This window comes from Arachis hypogaea, chromosome 5 (assembly GCF_003086295.3).
Source record: "Arachis hypogaea cultivar Tifrunner chromosome 5, arahy.Tifrunner.gnm2.J5K5, whole genome shotgun sequence".
Taxonomy (NCBI): Eukaryota; Viridiplantae; Streptophyta; class Magnoliopsida; order Fabales; family Fabaceae; genus Arachis; species Arachis hypogaea.
The window spans coordinates 112,079,472-112,101,024 of NC_092040.1; the positions used below are offsets into that span (position 1 = coordinate 112,079,472).

A 21,553-nucleotide genomic window follows, 5' to 3' on the forward strand; every position below is an offset into this window, starting at 1 on the left:
TATTTTTTTCTATAGCATACATGGTCTTTTATAGTGGTAAAATAAAAATGGAAGGAATTAAATTTTATATTTTTATATTAGGAATAGAATTTGATATTTATCCTAATAAAATTAATATTATTATCAATATAAATGGGTTAACAACTTGCCACTAATAAAATCATTGGATAATGAATAAGAATTAGAAGGATATGAATATAATTAAAATGAATATATAATTAAAATATTTAAAAATATTTTTGATTGATAATTAGTTTAATGATGCATTAAATATTGATTTTATATAATTATAATAAAGATATTTTTCTAAATTAGTATAATTATGCATTATTCATTAAAATAATTAAAAATATTTTTTATCAATAATTGATAAGTAGTTTAATAATGCATTAAATATTGATTTTATATAATTAAAATAAAGATATTTTCCTAAATTAGTATAATTATGCATTATTCATTAAATGCATTCATTTTGGAGGGAAAATGGGTTCACGAGAAAGTGACACCTCACTTTCATCAATTAGGGGAAAACCAATTTTAATATATTAAGTAGATTTATAATCTTTAATTTTTTTAAGATAATTAAAAGTTGACATAACCATTTGACTTATTTTTAAAGGAAAAGTATAGATAGACAATGAAAATATTAAACAATATGAACAATGAATGTCGGATATTCATTTTACTAGGTGTACGAATGATTATTCTAATATTAAGATTTAATTGGATAATTTAGAAGTGTAATGTATTTTTATTTGATTGGTGGTCATTCATATTGTTTAAGAAAGTCATTAGTTACCTGCCTATTTTTAAATACAGTACATTTCTCTATTTTAAGGACTTCATACTGTTTTATTTTAGACATTATAAGACTATCATAATTTTTTTTCAAAAACTTATCTAATATTTTATTTTCTTAAAAATATACAAGTCATTGCAAAATCATTACCTACTTATCTTTTATTAATCATTTATTCTTATAGTCAAATCCAAAAACTATAACTAAAGAAAATAATAAATAGTTCATAGCATTTTATTAAAATAATAATTAAATTATTCACCAAATTTAATTACAAATAAAAAAATATATGTCCGATCCTCTATTTATAACAGAGAAAATATTTATTTGTATTTAAATTGATAAAAAATATTTTTTAAAAAAATAAAGTAAGGAATTTATTTATATTTTCTTCCTAACTAACTAAGACCAAGAGTAAAAAAATATTTAACACATCGATGAATTGTACATGTTGTGATTGGCCAAAGACTGCCCAAGTTAAACTAACATGATTATAATAATGGTAGTAAATTTACAAAAATATTATTTATACACTAAAATAAATTATTAAAATATTTATATATAAACATATATATAATTTAATTTATTTTTAATATATATTAATATTTTAATTTTATTTTATACTGATAATTAATTTTAATGATTGATTTTAGTATCCATTACTCGTAAACTTATAATACAGATCATTCCGTGAACCATTATTAGGATTTAAGATTTAAATAAAATTTAAATATTAAATTAATAAACATAGAAAAAACTATATAAAGAAGGGGACAACATGTGTCACCTCGTAAACCGTCTGTGAGATATATCATCTTCTCACGAGATTCTTGGTTCTTCACTTCAACTCAATTCAGCTCAGCTCAACTCGCTCCGAGTTGACTCAGTTCCCCTTCTTCCTCCTTCAACAGCTAGTCTTCTCCGTCAAATGCAAAACCCACTGATTCTCTCCAGAATCTCCACACCTTCCTCCTTCTCCTTCTTACCCTTTTGACTTAGCTCTTTCCTTCACTTGAATCTGATGGCTCCGCATCTTCGCTATTCCTTCTTGCTCCTCACTGCCCTATGCTTCCTCCTTCGACTCATCGCTGCTGCTGAAGACGGCGACGCCGATCCGATTTACAAGTGAGCTTCATTCTCTTTATGAAATTCCATGTACTATTGAGCTCTGGATTTTGCTCTAACTTCTCACTCTAGCTACTTTGTAAAATTTTAGAACCGGATTTGGTGTTTTACTACAATTGCCATGACAAAAATTGGAACTTTCAATCATATAGTGTGTTTTGATAGTTTGGGAAGAGTTTAATGGGTGGTCTTGGAATCTTTTTAATCTATATATTGAATGATTCCGTTTAGTATATTTTTGGAATCTCAGTCCCTGCATAGGGAAATGAATGATGATGTATATATTTGTTTGGTTTAATCTCTGTTGTTAAGGATGGAGTGTGTTAAATTTGAGAGTAGATTTTTTAAGATGATTCTTATCATATCTTCTGTGTGTAGTTCATAGTTGTGTTTCTTCTCGGAACTTTGTTGTTCTGTCTTTGTGTAATCAAAATTTGTATCTGTTGTGATGTTCAATAAAACAGTTGTGGCATTGATGTTTCGATCACTAATTTGGCGTGTTTGGTTTCTATTTGGAACCCAAACCATGGTTTAGAACAAACCTATAAAGGAGAAGCTTTTTCCAAGTGAGGTTTTCAAATTGGGAAACAAGACAAGCTATTTTTCGTGGGATTACAATCCAAACGGTAAAGGATAGACTTTATGTAAATAAAATGGCATGCCTTTGTGTTGTTGGTGTTAATTGTTATGGCATACCTGGTGAGACTCTTTTTTTGGTCATCTATTGAGGTAAGCAAGGGAAATTGTTGTCAAGTTTCAACTATTTCTTGACCTTGCATAAATGCCCTTTGATTTGATTAGTGAAATATCTATTTTCACTATTATAAGTCTATGTAATAATTAAAATTCCTATTAGTATAATAAATCTAAGGTCACAGCAAATAGGTTGGTCTTTATTCTTTATGGTTACGACCGACGAGGACTGATATGTTGAGAAGAAGATGAGATTGAAACCCTGCTCCCAGAAAAAGAAGTAATTTGGATTGAATGGGGATTTTATGGCATTAGTATAGGAAATTTTATTGCTGCTGTTATTGTAAGATTCACCTGGGTTTCATCATCATTCACACATCCTGCGCAACTCTCATGCTTCAAGCAGTTTGAATCTTTTTCATGCAATTGCTTGAACATTTTTATACATATGATGTTTCAGCGTTAATAGCTTTATCTAGCACATTTAGGTAAGCACAAGTATCCTGTTCAAAGTTGTGTGTGACTCTCTTTCAGCTTCTCTGTTTTCTTGGTATGGATGCATTTGTCTCCTTTTGACATTTTGCTATCTATCAACAACATGTTACCATGGTTATGCAGCTTCAGTCTTGACTTTTATGCAAAACATCAAATAATTCCTTACCCTTTTGGTTAAGTTCTAAAGAGTCTAAGAGCTTGATGGAAGGAATTTAAACTTTCATAAGGTCCTCATTCCATTTGCAAAAATCTAACTCTTGTTTTTTTTTTAAGGTGGTTTTAATTTTAATATTAGAAAAGTTCGAGGCTTATTTATTGTTGGTTGTAAGTTGTAATTTGCAAATAAGTCAGGTCAGAAGAGCAACTGCAAAATTTACACACATCAACGAAATTTCTGTGTTATTGATAACAGCAAGAAAATTATCCCATGTTCTATTCAACAATATGATCAGTTTTATTGTGATTATTGAATTTCAGAGGTTGCGTGGAACAGTGCGAGAAAACTGGATGTGTAGGTGATAGATGCTTTCAACACTGTAAATTCTCATCAGACGGAAAACCAGTTGATGGTCCATGGTACATGCATGAACCCCTTTACCTGAGGTGGAAACAATGGGACTGCCGCACTGACTGTCGGTATCACTGCATGGTAGCTAGAGAGGAAGAAAGAACAAAACTTGGTGACAAGCCTGTCAAGTATCATGGAAAATGGCCATTTCGGCGTGTTTATGGGATTCAGGTTCTTTCATGAATCTCATATGAAAAGCTTAGTTGTTATATGGGTTGGTTGGTTTCAGTTTCTCAATGTGGCATGGATATGTTATATATGGTTTCAGGAACCAGTTGCTGTTGCTCTGTCCGCTCTTAATCTTGCTATACAGTTTCATGGCTGGGTGTCCTTCTTCATTCTTGTGTATTATAATTTGCCTTTGAGGCCAGATAAGAAGACCTATTATGAGTACACTGGCTTGTGGCACATCTACGGAATCCTATCTATGAATTCATGGTTATGGAGTGCTGTTTTTCATAGTAGGTAAGTTGTTTGCTAGTGATTACCATTTATGTTCTATACTAAATCTTGTTTCAGTGTTGTAGACTTATAGTAACAACCCCTGTAGCACAATTTTAGTTTCTTGTTAGTTCCTTACTTATTTTCTTACACTTTAGGCATATCTATTTTGAAATTTTACACCACTATGATCATAAAATATTTATACTGACTACATCACAAGACAATTTAAAGAAGGTAGATTATGATCATCCTTAGTAATATACATTATTACAAGGGATCTATGCCAGCTATGCTTTGTTTGATATTTCATTTCTGTGATTATAATAGGACCTTTTTCTGGAGGGTTTTAATGTCTATTTTAAATAAACTTCGTTATCTGTAGGGATGTAGAGCTAACACAGAAACTAGATTACTCTTCTGCTGTGGCATTACTTGGATATACCCTCATCCTAGCAATTCTTCGAGCTTTTAATGTGAGGGATGAAGCTACAAGAGTTATGATTTCCGCTCCCTTGATTGCTTTTGTGACAACTCATATCATGTATTTGAACTTCTATGATCTTGCTTATGGTAATCTTCTGTTCTTAAGATTGCTCTCTGTCCCCTTCTATGCAGTATACCAATCTTGCACACGTATGCTGATGTGTCGACTGTTCTTTTCAGGTTTGAACGTAAAAGTTTGCATGATAATGGCCATTTTGCAGCTTCTTATTTGGGCGGTATGGGCCGGCATTTCCAAGCATCCAGCACGGTGGAAATTATGGTTGGTGGTAGTTGGAGGAGGAGTAGCTATGTTCTTGGAGAATTACGATTTCCCACCTTACAAGGGATATGTGGATGCTCATGCATTGTGGCATGCAACAACCATTCCTCTCACATTCCTTTGGTGGAGTTTCATAAGAGATGATGCTGAGTTTAGAACCACATCACTTCTAAAGAAAGTGAAATAGCAGTGCTTGTTGAATGACTCAAATGGATAGAAGGGGTGGAGGATTAGGTGAAAGATGGCTTCTTATTATGCCTACTTTGATTTGTACATCAGAACTTTCTCTTTCATTTTTGATATGAGCCATTAACAACAGCGGCTACTTTCGGCCCAATACGAGAAAATGAAAGCGATGAGAAAGCAATTGGGCCAGATAAACCGTTAGCTTGAGCAGAAAAACAAGCGTGTGAAGAAGCAACCAGCCTGGATGTATGAGCAGAGAAACCAGCTCTATTTCACAGCTCCTAGTTCTTCATCCAAGCTAGTTGCTTCTTCACACGCTTGTTTCTCTGCCCAGCTAAGAGTGGCCCAATTGCTTTCTCATCGCTTTCAGCTTTTGTGTTGGGTCGGAAGTAGCTGCTATTGTTAATGGGCTCGTATCAATTTTCCTCGTGTGTGGCATTTATTTTGTAATGCTTAACACGATGGTTTTATTTGGTCTTTTTTTACTTTGTTTAACACCTGTTTTCCTCATTTGTTAGAGATATTTTCTTTGTAAAATTTAAATTTGCAATTCTACTACTCATTTTCAAAACACCAACCTCCCTTTGATGAATCAACTAATCTAGAAGGCTAGTGCTTAGTATAACAGATATCTGTTTTTATTTTTATAAGAACTTTGGCTTTGAAATAAACTAGTGAAGGATTTCCTTACTGCTATCTTTTCCCTTCCCCACCATTTTTGCAACAAAAAGAAGGAAAAAGAAAAGAAGGAGATATCAGAAGTCAAATAAAATTGTTATATGTATACTAAAAATTAACCACTAGATCAGTTAATATGTATTTGTGTATATTATTTAATTTATTTTTAATATATATTTTATATTTTAATATAAATTATTAATTTAGTATATACTTTAGTACTCATGTAGTCGTCTTGCTAGGTGTGTGTTACTATATATTGTACACATGATAAACCAAATACTAATACCAATGATAATGAATGAGGTCAGTGAGTAGGATCCACATAACAATAATACAGAAATATCGTCGACCTTGTATTATTTCATGCTGTCCACCTAAAAATAGAAAAGAGAAAAAAAAGTTGTATTACTTCATATCATCCGACATCCAACCATGAAACATCTCCACGATTCTGGAAATATTCTAATTAGAAATTTTTTTTTTTTCTGTTTCTGGCGCTGATACATTGCTCTTACCCTGAAACTTAGCAGCAATTATTTTCTAAGAACTTTAAGAAGTCAGAACTATTGACTTAAGGTCTTAAGATATGGATGAACTCAAGGTACGTCAAGAAGCGTGTATAGTAGCAAAATCTCTCTTGGCCATATTATACCACCTAAAAGCTACAAATCAGTACAAGCTTAGGAAATGTATTTTGGCAAACTTACAAGCATGACTTGTGTGATTTTACACGATTCTCCTTGTGTGGAGAATCATATTGATATGCTTGTAAATTAGGTATTTAACTTGCAACGTTACTTCTTAAAAGAATTTGTAATATTGAATAGAACTTTTTAAATATACGCCTCCTCATAACCTATGTAAACTTGTACAATTGAATTATTGAGTAAATTACTGAATTCTGTTGTAGAAATAGTGCTTTTGTACAATTTTTTAGTCAAAAATGATAACTTAGCCGCCTTTAGCTCTATTCAAAGAGGGTCATCAAAGAGCAAGTTGGCCACTTTGTCACTTAGCACCTTATCTTAAGAAAAATGAAACGTACTTAGAAATCCTAATTTTTTTTTTCTTTGTAAATTCAATTCAAATTTCAATCATCAAAGAAGTAGCACTGTTATGATTGCTGCTAATTAAAGGATTCTCATCCAAAAACATCAATGATATCCTTTGTACATGAATAACTTCATTCCTACCCATTCCTAGTCACTTTCACTATAAAAGAACTAGGGGCTCACAATAAGGGAAAATGAAGAGGCATTATTGTTTGAGTCTTTATCAAAAGAGTATCCGTACAAGAGATTAAAAACAAGTACAGATACATGCATTACAAAAAAGAAAACAAAACCAGACAAACACATTAGTCAAAAAACTAAATTGGAAAACTCCATAATGACACCTCAGTATCACCAACGTCCACGTCAGCATATCCGTACTCATACCCCATGCAATGTGTTGGGGACATGAGCACCATATTTCTCAATGATTCCGGCAATCCCAACACCGTCTCGGCCTCTTCCTCCTCCATACAAAACACTCCTTGCTCCTCTTCTTTTGGCACGGCCGCCGTCACTGCCACCTCATCATCGATACTTTCTTTGGAATTGTCATTAGTCTCCAAGGCCATCCTAGGTCGGAAGGCTTCGGCAGCCTCTGCTGCAGCCTTCTGGATGGCCTTGGCATCTGACGTGGCAGGCAACTGTAGCCGCCACGCGGAGTCAGCAAAGTTAAGGCAGGCATGGCGGCCTCTCAAGGCGATTGCTGCCACGTCATGGGCACGCGCCGCCATCTCAGCCGTGGGAAATGTCCCCAACCAAATCCTAGACTTCTTGTTTGGCTCCCTAACTTCACAAACCCACTTATCAGAGTTCCTCCTCCTCACACCCCTATACACAGGGTGACGTGTCTCCTTGAACTTCTTCCTCCCCGCTCGCTTCTTGGGATGGGTTGCCGCCAGCAGCACCTCCTCGTCAGAAAACACGAAACCATGAACGCCGCCTCCACTGGTACTTGCGTCAGAAACGGGCGAGGAAGTGTCATAGGAAGTGGAGAATTCAGAGTTAACAGCCGGCCATGTGGTGGAGTTAGAGTGAGTAGTAGTGAAGGTAAACATTAGTGGGAAAATACAAGTGAATTGGTTATATATGTTTAGAAGGTTTAAGTTGTTGGAGAGTGTGGTAGCGATGGTGTTATATATATAATAATGATATGGGTTTGGATTTGGAGGTTGCAGAAGAGGAAATTAAAGTGAGGAGTGGGAGAGTGAGGGTTAGAGAATGAAGAGGAGCCAGCTGGGGTTGATGACTGAGTAAATGGCGATGGGGGAACGCTGAAGGAAGGTGGTGGCAAGGTTCGTACGAGGAGAAGAAGCTAATAAGACAGCTCAGCCTCCCAAGGTGGGACCCATTTTGAATTAGTATGCAGTGAGCACAGTTGGTTAACGGTGGATTTGCGTGGGAAATCGTGACACGTGGACAGGTGTTCGTGCGTATTATCTTATCTATCTATCACCACATGTTACAATTAAGGAGGAAATACAAGTACATATTGCGCGTTTCCTTGAATGGGAAAGCCATGCATGCATCACACTACTAGTGACCAGTCGCACCAAAATACAAAGAATCATATCATCATGCTCCTTGACTAGACTAGAATACTATATATACCAGTATCTGAATTACTGTTACACATACTTCTAGACCTAGAATATATTGTTACATATATGTGAATAAACTTAGTTACCATGCTTATGCTATCCGAGTTATAACTCCTTTATTTGTTTTAATATTATAATTCATTCTAAGTTTCTATGTAGTTGAGGATACAGATAATTAATAATAGTAAAAATATAATTATTTATATTTTTATTAATTTAGATTTGATAAAAACCCACCTGTAATATTTTTTATATGAAATTGATAATTAAAAATTATTAAATAATAATTTAATTAAATATATAAAATTATTTAATAATTTTAACTAATAATTTTATATAAATATAATTGTATGTGAGTTTTTATCTTTAAATTTTTATAACTTAAAATTTTAAAATTGAATTTATGTTGACAAAAAAATTGCGAAGGCAAATAAAAAATAATAAATCACGTACAACATCACAAGTTCAGAATAAGAGACAAAGTTCTAAGATTCAATTTCATTCTCCACAAGCTTAATTATTTGTATATTTGATAACTTTTATAACCTATCATTGTGTTAGCTATGAAGGAATTTCAAATAAATTAAAGAACTCTCCAATCAAATTCTTTATTAATTGTTCAGACTCTATTTTGACTCAAATTCTAAGAAAAAAATTCAAACGAGTTTTAAAACCACATTCAAATAAACTATACGGCAAAAAAATATTTTCGACCTAGAAACATGCACCTAAATGCCTAACACTCACATCATTAAACTTATATAGAAACTAATTTTAGATATTTCAACATGTTTTCATTACGCTAAACTTTAAAAGTATCTTATACTTGAAGTTAATAAAGATTCGTTATCCTAATCAAAAGAAGAAGTCTACTTTGAATATTCAATCCAAATATAAATCCAATTTAGATGCTAAATTATAGAGTGAGAAGAGCAGTGAGAGTGACGGTGAGTACACGTGGCACATGGATAACACAGCTAATGTTACAGTTATACATTGTCTGAAACGCAGACAAATAGTTTCCAAAACACGGTTCAGTTTGACAGTTAGTAACCGCCCTTTGATTTCTTTATTATCTATTGTCAACCAATCGCTTTTTTTCAACAGAAAAATAAATAAAATAAAAATAGAGAGAACTTTTTTGAATTGACAGAAATATTGTTGTATTCAATTTTGCATCCTTCCCGCGGAAACGCGTACATGTGTACGAACAAATGAATTAATCCAGCCCAATAATATCGATTAATATTAATTTATAAATAAACAAGTTGGCACTCGAATTAATACAAGTAAAAATTGTATTAGGCTGTAAAAAATATTCCCGTGCAGAAGGTTATTACTGTTTAATTTATATTTGACCTTAATAATTAACTTCCATTAGATTTCAGATTATGCAAAATAATACATTATAAATCATAAAAGTTAACGAGAAATGACATAGATAGATAATAATAATAATAACAATAATCATGATGAGGATGTAAATTTGTAAGTATTTAGGTCGTGTTTTTCTCTTAACTATGAGATTTACTTTGCATTTGAATCAACAGTAGTTAATTCTCTACATTTTATCAATAAAAGTATTGATTCCTTTTCATTTTCCTGTATGTGAAAATGATGATATTCAAATAGTTAAACTAATTATAGTAGAAAGACAATGATTTAAAGTTATTTTATTTAATTTAATATTTATAATTTTATATATGTAATATTTATAATTATGTATTTATTATATTTAAATTTATTCAATTGTATATTTTAACAATAATTAAAAATTACAAAATAAAAAAATTTAATACAAAATAAAATAATTTATATTATTTATTTTCTATTTTTGTATTATCTTCTAAATATTTTTTAAAATAATGCGGGGTGAGACCCCTTACTTGCATCTTTCATTATTTATTTAATTGTAACTTGGGAGTGATTGGTTGGCCTAAAATCTAATCTTCTCCGCAATAATTGATACAACCTATATAGGACCACTCTTTCTTGGCATCTTCCTTTACTTGTTATATTATTATTTTCTTAGTTTTATTTGGGGGTAAATTAATTTCATTTTCTGAATACTAGTAGATTAATTGATATTAACATATTTATTAATTTAGTATATTTATAATCAGTGACAGACGCAAAAATATTTAGTAGTGGGGCAAACATAATATAAAAATAATTAAAAAATATATTTAAAATAAATTTAAAATATATTAATTACGTTTCCAATAATTTAATGAGCATGTTAAAAGTATGTTAATTTAAAAATATTTCAATATAGTTATTATTAATATTAACACCTTGGTAGATATTCTATACCTATTAAGTCACATTTTATTGATTTTTTTTATATAATACAAAAAAGAATTATAGCTCAATAATTAAAAAGAATTATTAGAAATATAATTTGAATGGACCAATTTAATTTTTTTCTAAGTTTTCATAATTGTGTGAGAGAGATTAACAAAAAAATGCAAAAAAAAAGATAAATTCAAATTTAATAGCTATGGATAATTCTGATTATTTATATATAGATAATGTCTCTCTATTTTTCTATTAAATAATTATTGAATAATTTTTTCTATTTAATTGTAAATTTAAAATCCTATCATGTTTATGGTAGATGTTTATTTGACAAAAAAAAATTATTATATATAAGATCAAAACTAAATAAATAAAATAATAAAAATAAATAAATAATATATAATATTATGATATTATCTCAATTAACTTTTAAAAAAAACTATTAAATACTAATAATATTATTTATATTTAAAAATTTAAGTTTGGTTTTGTATAATTAACTAATTGAATTATTATTATTATTATTATTATTATAGTCTCAATAGATTAAATTTATATATAATTTTTTTCATTGTATTGATATTTAAAAACATAAATTTTTTTATTATAAATAAATAAAAAATTTAAGCATAGAACAAATTTAATGACACAATGAATAATTGAATATTATATATTTCTGTGTATATTTATTATTATTTTTTTACAAATGCCCCTACAATTTTGTATGTGGATCCGTTCCTTGGCCTGTTTATAATAATAATAATAATAATAATAATAATAATAATAATAATAATAATAATAATAAATGTCAGATTGATCAAAATAGTAAATAATATAATGTTTTTAAATTAATTTTTCGTGTTCAAAATATAAAAATAATATATGTATATAGGTAATTTTAGGGGGAAAAAAGCAATTGGATGCCAACTCTCTCTTCTATCTTCTTTTTACATAATAGATAGTTAGATACTATTTGGAGGTAAAGCATATTATTGATTACAAATAATTACTGTTGTAGTTCCCCTCAAACCGAAACCCAAAATTATTTTTAAAACATATAAGGAAAAAATTGGTTTTGCAATGATAAAAGTTTATATAATATATATACATTAAATTTTAAGGTTAAATTTCATTATTAACAACTAAAAATAATGATATTATAAAATATGAATTTTTCTGAAGAAAATCTGAGTGGTTTCTGTAAACTTCCGGCAGACAATGGTTTTTGATTTGTTCCCCACCACAAACAGTGGTTTTTAATGTATATTTGGAAAGAGATATAGAAAATGCTTTTCATTTTTCCCCCCATCGTTTTATATTAATGTGTACACCACTATGCTAGATATTCGATCCATTATCAATTAACTAATTTGGAACCTGCATTTACTGCTACCGTTCTCTTTCCCTTTTTACCTTTTATTTTTTTTTTCTCTTTATTGTTTTAGGGTGGTGGAACTCGTGGGCAGGGGGGTGGGGGGTGTTGTTGGTTTTGTTTCCTATTTTTTTTTCCTTTTGATGTTGATTACAATTCTTCTCGAAGCCATTTATATTTTATGCAGATTAAAAGCTAATTTTTACGAATCTAAATTTTATTTAATAATTTGTTAATGGATAATAAATTTTATTCAAAGATTAATTTTTATTATTAAAAATATTGTTTTAGGAATATAATATTTAAAAATAAGATTAGGTGGTATATAACATTTTTATGTTTGATTATAAAATTTAATATTTTAAAACATGCATTGTGTAATAATCTTAGAAATAGATAAATTTTTGTTTAGTTGAGTTTAATTTTTTTTATTATATTATATAATATATCAAAATTATTTTTATTTATTTAAATTAAAATATTAATAATTAAAAATTAAATATAAATTTAATTAAATATTATTATTTTTTTACATTGATTTTTTTTTAATTTACAAAATATCTCTAATAATAAATTTACTAAAATATCCTTAATAATAAATATGTTTAGTTAAAATTATTATTGATTCTAATTTTTTTTTAAATTTACTAAAATATTTCAAAAAGTATGTTCCATGCAACGTTGTTCGTCTAATTTAACTTCGTAAAAGAAGTTGCAGTTTTGTTGTTATATTCTATGAAAATACTACATTAAAAATTGCGCATCTCCTTCTTCTTATATGACTCTTACACTTTTTGCTACATGATTTTGAAGATTTTTTCTTGTCATTGTTGCCGGCAGCAGTTGCTAAATTCTTATAGGTGTTTTTCATTGTAACACGAGCTTTATCATTGATCTCAGCTATCTGTTTGGCATGCAAGCTTAGTTCTCTAATTTTTTTTCAGAGTGTTTGCCATGCTAGGACTAATAGTATGGTTATGCTGGATTGAATGTTGTAGAAGGCTTAGAGAAGGGTGAGGGGTTGAATCTATAACTTTCTTTTACTTTAATGATGTAACTATTTTATAACAATCTTTCAGTCTGAATCTGTTTGAATTTAGCATCGGAAAATTTATGAAACAATTTTATTTTGTCTCATGAATACCAGAAAACAGAACAGAGAAGGGAAGAGAGAAGATGACACCATCATGTATCCTGGTTCAGTTGCCTTGTGCAATGCAACCTACATCCAGTCTCCACCACAACAATGATAAAATTTTCACTATAATTAAAGTATTACATACACCAATTCCGTAAGATTGACACAATCCTTTCACTCTCAAGTTATAACATAACTTGACTTGGTTATGCTAATACCTAACTCTTCACTTTTAGTGCTCACCCAACTAAAAAAGGGATACCTCACTAGTACAAGATATAAGACACAAAACCAACCTAAAGAAATCTGAAATCACTCTAAACTTTTCACTCAAGTGTATCAGTTAGCCTTTTTATCACTCTTTGACTTTTACTTGATCTCTCTCTTTATGTCTTTTCACACTCAAGAAATTACAGAAAGATATACATTAAAAATAAATTACAATCTGTAAAATATGAAGGAGATTGATGCTTCAACAACCTCCTTTGTTATGTGATGAACCATATTTGCTTAACTCTGATTTAGTTCCTCATTTTGGCGAAATGCTCCTTTGACTAGAAAGTACTGTCCAAGTTGATGAACTTCTTCAGAGAACTTTTCTCATAACATGAACTTCAAAAACTGATTTTTTTTCTCCTTACTTCAGCAGAAACAAATTTTTTTTATATCTCCTTGCATGTTGTTGAGATACTATCTCCCAAGTCAACTCCTCGAGTTTTGTACTACACCAACTTAGCCGTTCACTTTCTTCCATTAATCCCCAATATGAAATTTTGAAACAGATCTCTTTTTCTTGACCGAAAAACTCAGAACAACAAAGAAGAAAAGTTTTCAATAATAATTTCACATCTGAATTCTTGAGATACTACTTGGTCCCCAATAAATAATTTTGGTCTTTAATTCACAGCAGTGTATCTCAAAAATCACTCTTTTTATATCTCAAAATGAAGTAGTAGAGAGTTGGAGAAGGAGGAAAGAAAGTAAGATGCATGTAAAAGGAAATGAATCACCTTTAGCCTCTAACGTAGCTTGATGTGATTTGATTTGGGTGATTAGACCTCAACCTTTCTTACTTAATCCTTGTCTTTCTTTTTTCTTTGGTGAATAGTTGAAGAACAAAGCTTTCTCTCTCTTTCCACTGAGTTATGACCGAAGTAAAAAGTGAACGTTGTTTTGGAGGCAATCACTTAGAGAGATTAGCATGAGGGATCAATTCGGACTTGGGTTGGCTTTGTCCATTTAGCCCATTTGATTTTTTTATTCTAAATTAATTTGGACTTGTTTGTAAGTGTTGCACACTGTCAGGTTTTTTATTTTTATTTCAATTATTTGGGTAGCTGCAAGGGTGAATTTTGGCCTGCAACACTTTTTGGCCTACAATACTTTAAATAAAATTATCAAAACTAACTGGATAATTAGCCCAATAAAATAATGTTTGTCATCATTAATCATGTTAGTTAATTTTTTAACTTAAAAATCTTTTTGTTGATGACAAACATAATTGTAACATTAATCAAAAGGAATTGAATTTGAATAAAGTTAAGAAACTTCCCTTTGAGTGATGTCACTTACTTTTGTGTTGCTCCCCTTTTCTTTTCAAGAGATGCTCTCCTTAAATTTATGCTATTCTTTTCTTTTCTGTTTGCATATACTTATTTGGAACCCAATAAAATGCTATATATTATCCAAGAATGTAACAAACAGTAACAATTTTAAACATTTATAACATTTCATGAAATATGGCTAAGTGAATTTGTTTAGCCTAAATCTGAATCATAACAAGTCAGCCATTGTGACAAATATCCAGCCCAACCCTTAACAAAAACAGAGCATTAGGGTTAACAAAAGCAAAACAACAACAAATCATTTAAAACAATTTCAAATTCACATGTTATAATAAATCACAACAATAGCAAAAATTCAAAATTCTATGTTACTACTCCCTTTTTGTCATCAAGGACAAAACAAAAGTGAGCTAAAGCCAGAAAAACAAAGTGTTAGTGCAAAGTCCAAAAACAAGTAGATAATTAATTAAGTGCAACAGTAGTTAAAAATATTACAGTCATCTAAAATTAAAACACAAAGTAGTAAAATCACGAACCATTTTTTGTTTATGAACCAAATGAGCCTAAACTTTCTACTCTTCTTCTTCCTCCCGCAAGCTTTCTCAAATCCTTCCAAACCCCTTTCTACACAATCCTCACACAACACTCTTCAGTAACTTTCAACTCTTTCTTGCGTTTTGCTTTTAAAGACCCTCCTCAACACTCTCCTCCAACACGTGGCGTTCATGCAATCGGAAAGACTGCCAAACGCAACCTACGTTTTGGCCTGGCTAACTGCCAAACGTAACCTCCATTTTTGGAGTTCTAAGATGGTCAACAAAACAAGTTATGTCTGCATGCAGGGGACAGGGACATGTTTCGAGCCCTCCATCTCCTTTCTTGCCAATTAGAAATTACGTTTTGCAGCTTGATGCAACTTTCTCATTTTGGGTTCACACAAAACATAACTTGCATTTTGTAGGTTACTCAACTTTTTAATTTTTAGTTCAATCAAAACATAACCTGCATTTTACAAGTTACTGACTTTAGTAAATTCACATTTGTGAAATATACACCATACCACAATATAATTATTGCACATCACTATTTTTACTTCTATTCATAAATTAATTTCTGACACCACTATGCTAGATATTCGATCCATTATCAATTAACTAATTTGGAACCTGCATTTATTGCTACCATTTTCTTTCCCTTTTTATCTTTTTATTTTTTTCTCATTGTTTTTTTAGGGTGGTGGAACTCGTGGGAGGGGATTTTGTTGGTTTTGTTTCCTACTCTTTCCTTTTGATGTTGATTAATTACAATTCTTCTCAAAACTATTTTTATTTTATGCAGATTAAAAATTAATTCATTGTATTTTAAATTTTATTTAATAATTTGTTAATGGACAATAAATTATTGTATATATAATGTAAAATTTAAATTTTTAACATTTATTTGATCAAATAAACTAAGTAACATATGGCCAACTTAAATTAGTTCGAGGCTTCTTATTTTTCATTAATATTATAACTGCGTTTATTTATAAAAAAAGACATCAATATATGAATATAAAGATACAAAATTATATTTAACATGTAAGATATGGATAAAATAACATTGTATTATAAAATACTAAATTAATATATTTTTTATTTTTTTACGAAAAAAATATAAAAACATTGAATAGAGACACAATTTATTTTTTTAAATTATCACTATTAAAGTTTTATAATTATATTTTTTATTCTAAATTTTATGTAAAAAATAAAGCTAAATCAAACTTTTTATTATTTATTCAATCTTATATTTAATTCATCACTCATTAACAAACAAAATATAAAAATATTAGTTTTTATATTTTTGTTATTTATATCATATTTTGAATGTTCTGTCTTGTTTTTAAGATTAAACGCAATCCTTTTTTTTTTGGGTGATTAAACTAAACGCAATCTATTATATTATTATGCTTAATGTCATCGGCCTGAATAGGCCCATTATTATATTGTATAGCCCAACAGAGTTCATATGGTTTTTTGGTACATCTAAATATATTTTGATAAGAATTTAATTAATGTAGTTAATGCTTTAATCAGAGATATATCTTGTTTAATTAGGTGAATATTTTTTTAATAAATGCACATGCGAATATATAAGAAATTTTCAATGCATTGATAATATATATTTAAGTCCTACTAATTTGAGTTTGGCATTTTCTACATTAGTTCTAATGAAGCATATTCTTCATTGTCTATCTCCAAAAACCGAACATATTTTATTAGATTCCAAAATTTTGTTCGTTCTAGTCAACTGCACTTATTTTCCCATTTTTTTTATAATAGTATCAGGATCAATAATGTGTGCTAAAAATTTAATTCAAGAAATTAGTACTAATGTTCTTGTAACGACCTGGCCCAAACTCCTGCGGGTCGACTCGACTTGAGCACTATCCGACCCAGACGGTTGGGCGAAGCGCTCCCAAACCGACTCTGACACGTCATGCACAACTCATCCGCAGCTGTGAGGAAACGCCTTGGAGAAAGTGGGCCTGCCCCCACAGGGCCCACGTCTGACACGATATATAAGGGGAAGGACAGCCCTTCCCCCAAGGTACGTCACACTTTCCCTCCTAACCATTTCTCCACCTGCACACTAGCTGACTAGAGCGTCGGAGTGTCCTTGCAGGTGGCACCCCCCTTTTTTCACAACAAGAGCTCGGCTGCCCGGCACCTCCGAACCCCGCGAGATCCCGATCAAAGCGTTCTCATCTCCTCCAACGAACCATCCGAACCATCCGGAAGTCCTCTTCACGAACATTGGCGCCGTCTGTGGGGATCGACGCTTAAATGGAAGTCGCGCTGGGTCCCGGAGACCAAGCACGAGGAGCCGGAGCGGAGGGGGCAGCCTCCGTCGCCTCACTAAGGGGGCGGCGGAGGTCCCCCCAGCAACACACAGAACAGCACACGAGGACACGACCCTTCGGGGGAACGGGCGGCGATAGCGCCATAATAATGCAGGAGCTACGCCATAGGGTCCAGAACCTAGAGCGACAGTTGGCCGACCAGGAGCGAGACGGCCGAACCACCGATCCCAGTTACACCCCATCCCCCGAAAGCGAAGAGGGAAACTCCCACCAAAGCCGCCCGCGGCGTACCTCCGCGTCCCGAACGGAAGCGGAGAGCACGCGCGAGGAGTCTCCGATCCCGAGAAGACGAAATGACACGATCATCTACTCACGGGGCAGGTTAACCCGCCGAGCGGCACGAGATCGAGAAGACGAGGAAAGGAGATCCGCGAGGACACGACAACCTGTGATAATGGGCGCCACCCCATTCCACCGATCTATCCTCGAAGTCCGGTTGCTGAAACACTTCGACAAACCAACGGACATGAGGTACGACGGAATTCAAGACCCTCTAGAACACCTCACGGCCTTCGAGGCCAGGATGAATCTGGAGGGAGTAGGGGACGAGGTAAGATGCCGTGCCTTCCCGGTAACCTTAGCGGGACCCGCGATCAGGTGGTTTAACGGCCTCCCGCAGGGATCCATCTACAGTTTCTCGGACATCAGCCGTGCATTCCTGGCCCAATTTACAACACGAATAGCAAAGGCAAAGCACCCGATCAACCTTCTGGGGGTAACCCAGAGACAAGGAGAGCCGACCAGGAGGTACCTGGATCGGTTCAACGATGAATGCTTGGAAATCGACGGCCTAACCGATTCGGTGGCCAGTCTTTGCCTGACGAACGGCCTCCTCAACGAGAACTTCCGAAAACATCTTACCACGAAACCGGTTTGGACGATGCACGAGATCCAGACGGTAGCCAAAGAGTACATAAATGACGAGGAAGTCAGCCGAGTTGTGGCTGCCAACAAACGGCAGTCCAGCTACAATCAACCCCGGCAACAGGGCAACGGGGAAAGGCTAAAGGAACAAACCAGGGAAGAGGCGCCAAACAAGGCACCAAGGACGTTCCCCCGAGTCGGGAAATTCACCAACTACACTCCGCTCACTCTTCCCATCGTGGAGGTTTACCAACAAATAGCCGAGAAAGGAATCCTGCCGAAGCCCCGACCACTCGAGGACCGCACTGGAGGGAACAAAAACCTCTATTGCGATTACCACAAAGGCTACGGTCACCTAACGCAGGACTGTTTTGACCTAAAAGATGCACTAGAACAAGCGATAAGGGAAGGTAAACTAGCAGCATTCTCCCACCTAATCAGGGAGCCAAGGAGACGTTATCGCGACCAAGGCGAAGAAGGCAAAACCCATTCGGCAAAGCGCCGACAAGAGCCAGAAGACGGAGATCACGGTCTCACTGTGATAAACGTGGTGACGGCCAAAAACGCCGCACCCAGATCCAGATCGGCACACAAGAAAGACGCAAAGATATTGTCGATCTCCTCCTCGTCGACGCGAAACTCTAAGAAGCCTCCATTCATTTCTTTCGGCCCGGAAGACCAATGGTTCGACGACGCCCCGGAAAATCCACCCATGGTCATCACGGCCAGAGTGGGAACCGGTCTCGTCAAACGCATCCTTGTTGACACGGGGGCGGACTCGAACATCATGTTCCGCAATGTATTCGACGCACTGGGACTAAGGGACGCCGATTTGACGACTCACCAACACGGGATCATTGGTTTGGGCGACCATTTCATCAAACCGGACGGAGTAATATCCCTGCCAATCTCAGTGGGACAATCCTAGGGCCGAAGATCGGCGATGGCCGAATTCGTGATCCTCCGAGACTCCACCGCCTATAATATCATCTTGGGAAGGAAGACGATCAACGATTTCGAGGCCGTAATCAACACAAAGCTACTAGTCATGAAGTTCGTTACCGATGACGGATCTATAGGGTCCGTAAGAGGAGACCTTGAGACGGCGGTCGCTTGTGACAATGCCAGCCTCTCCATAAGAAAGAAGTCCAAGGAGGCGTCCGGCGTGTTCCTAGCCGACCTAGATGCCAGAATAGACGACAAACCCAGACCGGAACCAGAAGGGGATCTGGAGAAGTTCATGATCGGCGACGCGGAAGAAAGATTCACGTTCGTCAACAAGAACCTCCCACCCGAGTTGAAGGAGCCCTTGGTCGAAATGATAAGAGCCAATAGGGACTTGTTCGCCTGGACACCGGCCGACATGCCGGGCATAGACCCAAAAATTATGTCGCATCATTTAGCCGTCAAGGCGGAAGCGCGTCCAGTAGCCCAACGGAGGAGAAAAATGTCGGCGGAGAGGGCAGAGGAGGTGGCCAAGCAGACGGCCAGCCTCCTAGAAGCAGGTTTTATACGAGAAGTAGACTATTCGACATGGCTCTCGAATGTAGTTCTGGTAAAAAAGCACAACGGCAAGTGGAGAATGTGCGTAGACTACTCTGACCTCAACAAAGCATGTCCCAAGGATTGCTTCCCCCTCCCTAACATAGACGCACTCGTCGATACTGCGGCGGGATACCGGTATCTAAGCTTCATGGACGCCTACTCCGGTTATAACCAGATACCGATGCACCGTCCAGACGAAGACAAGACGGCGTTCATAACGCCGGGTGGAACCTTCTGCTATAAGGTGATGCCATTCGGCCTAAAAAATGCGGGGGCAACATACCAAAGGCTAATGAATAGGATATTCCACGACCTCATAGGGAAGACAGTTGAAGTCTACGTAGACGACATCCTCGCGAAGACAACGCGACCTAACGACCTCCTGAACGATCTAGCGAGTGTATTCGCGTCCCTTCGACAACATGGCATGAGGCTAAACCCCCTCAAGTGTGCTTTCGCCATGGAAGCTGGAAAATTCCTTGGATTCATGATAACCCAAAGAGAGGTAGAAGCCAACCCGGAGAAGTGCCAGGCGATACTCCAAATGAAGAGCCCAGGCAGTATCAAGGACGTCCAAAGGTTGGCAGGACGGCTGGCCTCATTATCACGGTTTCTCGGAGCGTCGGCAACAAAGGCCTTACCGTTCTTTAACCTCATGAAGAAAGGAATAGCGTTCGAGTGGACACCCGCATGCGAAGAAGCCTTTCGGCACTTTAAGGAAATCCTGGCAGCACCCCCGGTCCTCGGGAAGCCAAAGGACGGGGAGCCATTATACCTGTACCTCGCCATAACAGGAGAAGCCCTGGCCGCAGTTTTGGTACGAGAAGAAGGGAGGGTACAACAACCAGTCTATTTTGTCAGCAGGGCCCTACAAGGGGCAAAGTTGAGATATAACAAATTGGAAAAGCTAGCTCTGGCACTCCTGACCTCTTCACGGAGGTTAAAGCAATATTTCCAAAGTCACCAGATTATCGTAAGAACGGACCAGGGGATCCGGCAAATGCTCCAAAAACCCGACTTGGCGGGAAGAATGATGACCTGGTCCATTAAACTTTCCCAATACAACATACGATACGAACCCCGGCAAGCCATCAAAGCGCAGGCGATGGCAGATTTTCTAGTAGAAGTAGCGGGGGATCCGGTCGAAGACATGAACACACGGTGGAAGCTCCACATAGACGGAGCCTCCAACCAAACGTTCGGGGCCGCCGGGATCATCCTGGAAAGCCCAGCTGGAGTCGTGTATGAACAGTCAATTAAGTTCGAATTCCCCGTTTCAAATAACCAAGCAGAGTACAAAGCCCTTATAGGAGGCTTAACCTTAGCAGCAGAAGTCGGGGCAACGAGGTTGGAGATATGCAGCGATTCGCAAATCGTCACTTCCCAAGTGAACGGGAGCTATCAAGCTAGGGACTCGCTGTTACAGAAATACTTGGAAAAAGTCAAGGACTTGAGCCGA

At 34.7% G+C, this 21,553-nt stretch overlaps 3 protein-coding genes across 3 annotated transcripts; 2 read left to right on the forward strand and 1 right to left on the reverse strand.

Annotated features, from left to right (window-relative positions):
- Positions 1–1,549: 1,549 nt before the first annotated feature.
- Positions 1,550–5,644, forward strand: LOC112802785 (uncharacterized). Its single transcript, XM_025846131.3, has 5 exons — positions 1,550–1,924; positions 3,590–3,851; positions 3,949–4,145; positions 4,507–4,694; positions 4,788–5,644. The coding sequence occupies exons 1-5, from the start codon at positions 1,821–1,823 to the stop codon at positions 5,072–5,074; spliced, it is 1,038 nt and encodes a 345-aa protein (XP_025701916.1). The 5' UTR covers positions 1,550–1,820; the 3' UTR covers positions 5,075–5,644.
- A 1,198-nt stretch (positions 5,645–6,842) lies between these two features.
- On the reverse strand, positions 6,843–8,503 carry LOC112802787 (dehydration-responsive element-binding protein 1C-like). Its single transcript, XM_025846133.3, has one exon. The coding sequence runs from the start codon at positions 7,862–7,864 to the stop codon at positions 7,124–7,126; it is 741 nt and encodes a 246-aa protein (XP_025701918.1). The 5' UTR covers positions 7,865–8,503; the 3' UTR covers positions 6,843–7,123.
- A 9,105-nt stretch (positions 8,504–17,608) lies between these two features.
- On the forward strand, positions 17,609–19,477 carry LOC112804007 (uncharacterized). Its single transcript, XM_025847447.1, has one exon. It carries the CDS (start codon positions 17,609–17,611, stop codon positions 19,475–19,477), a length of 1,869 nt encoding a protein of 622 aa, XP_025703232.1.
- The last annotated feature ends 2,076 nt before the right edge of the window (positions 19,478–21,553 follow it).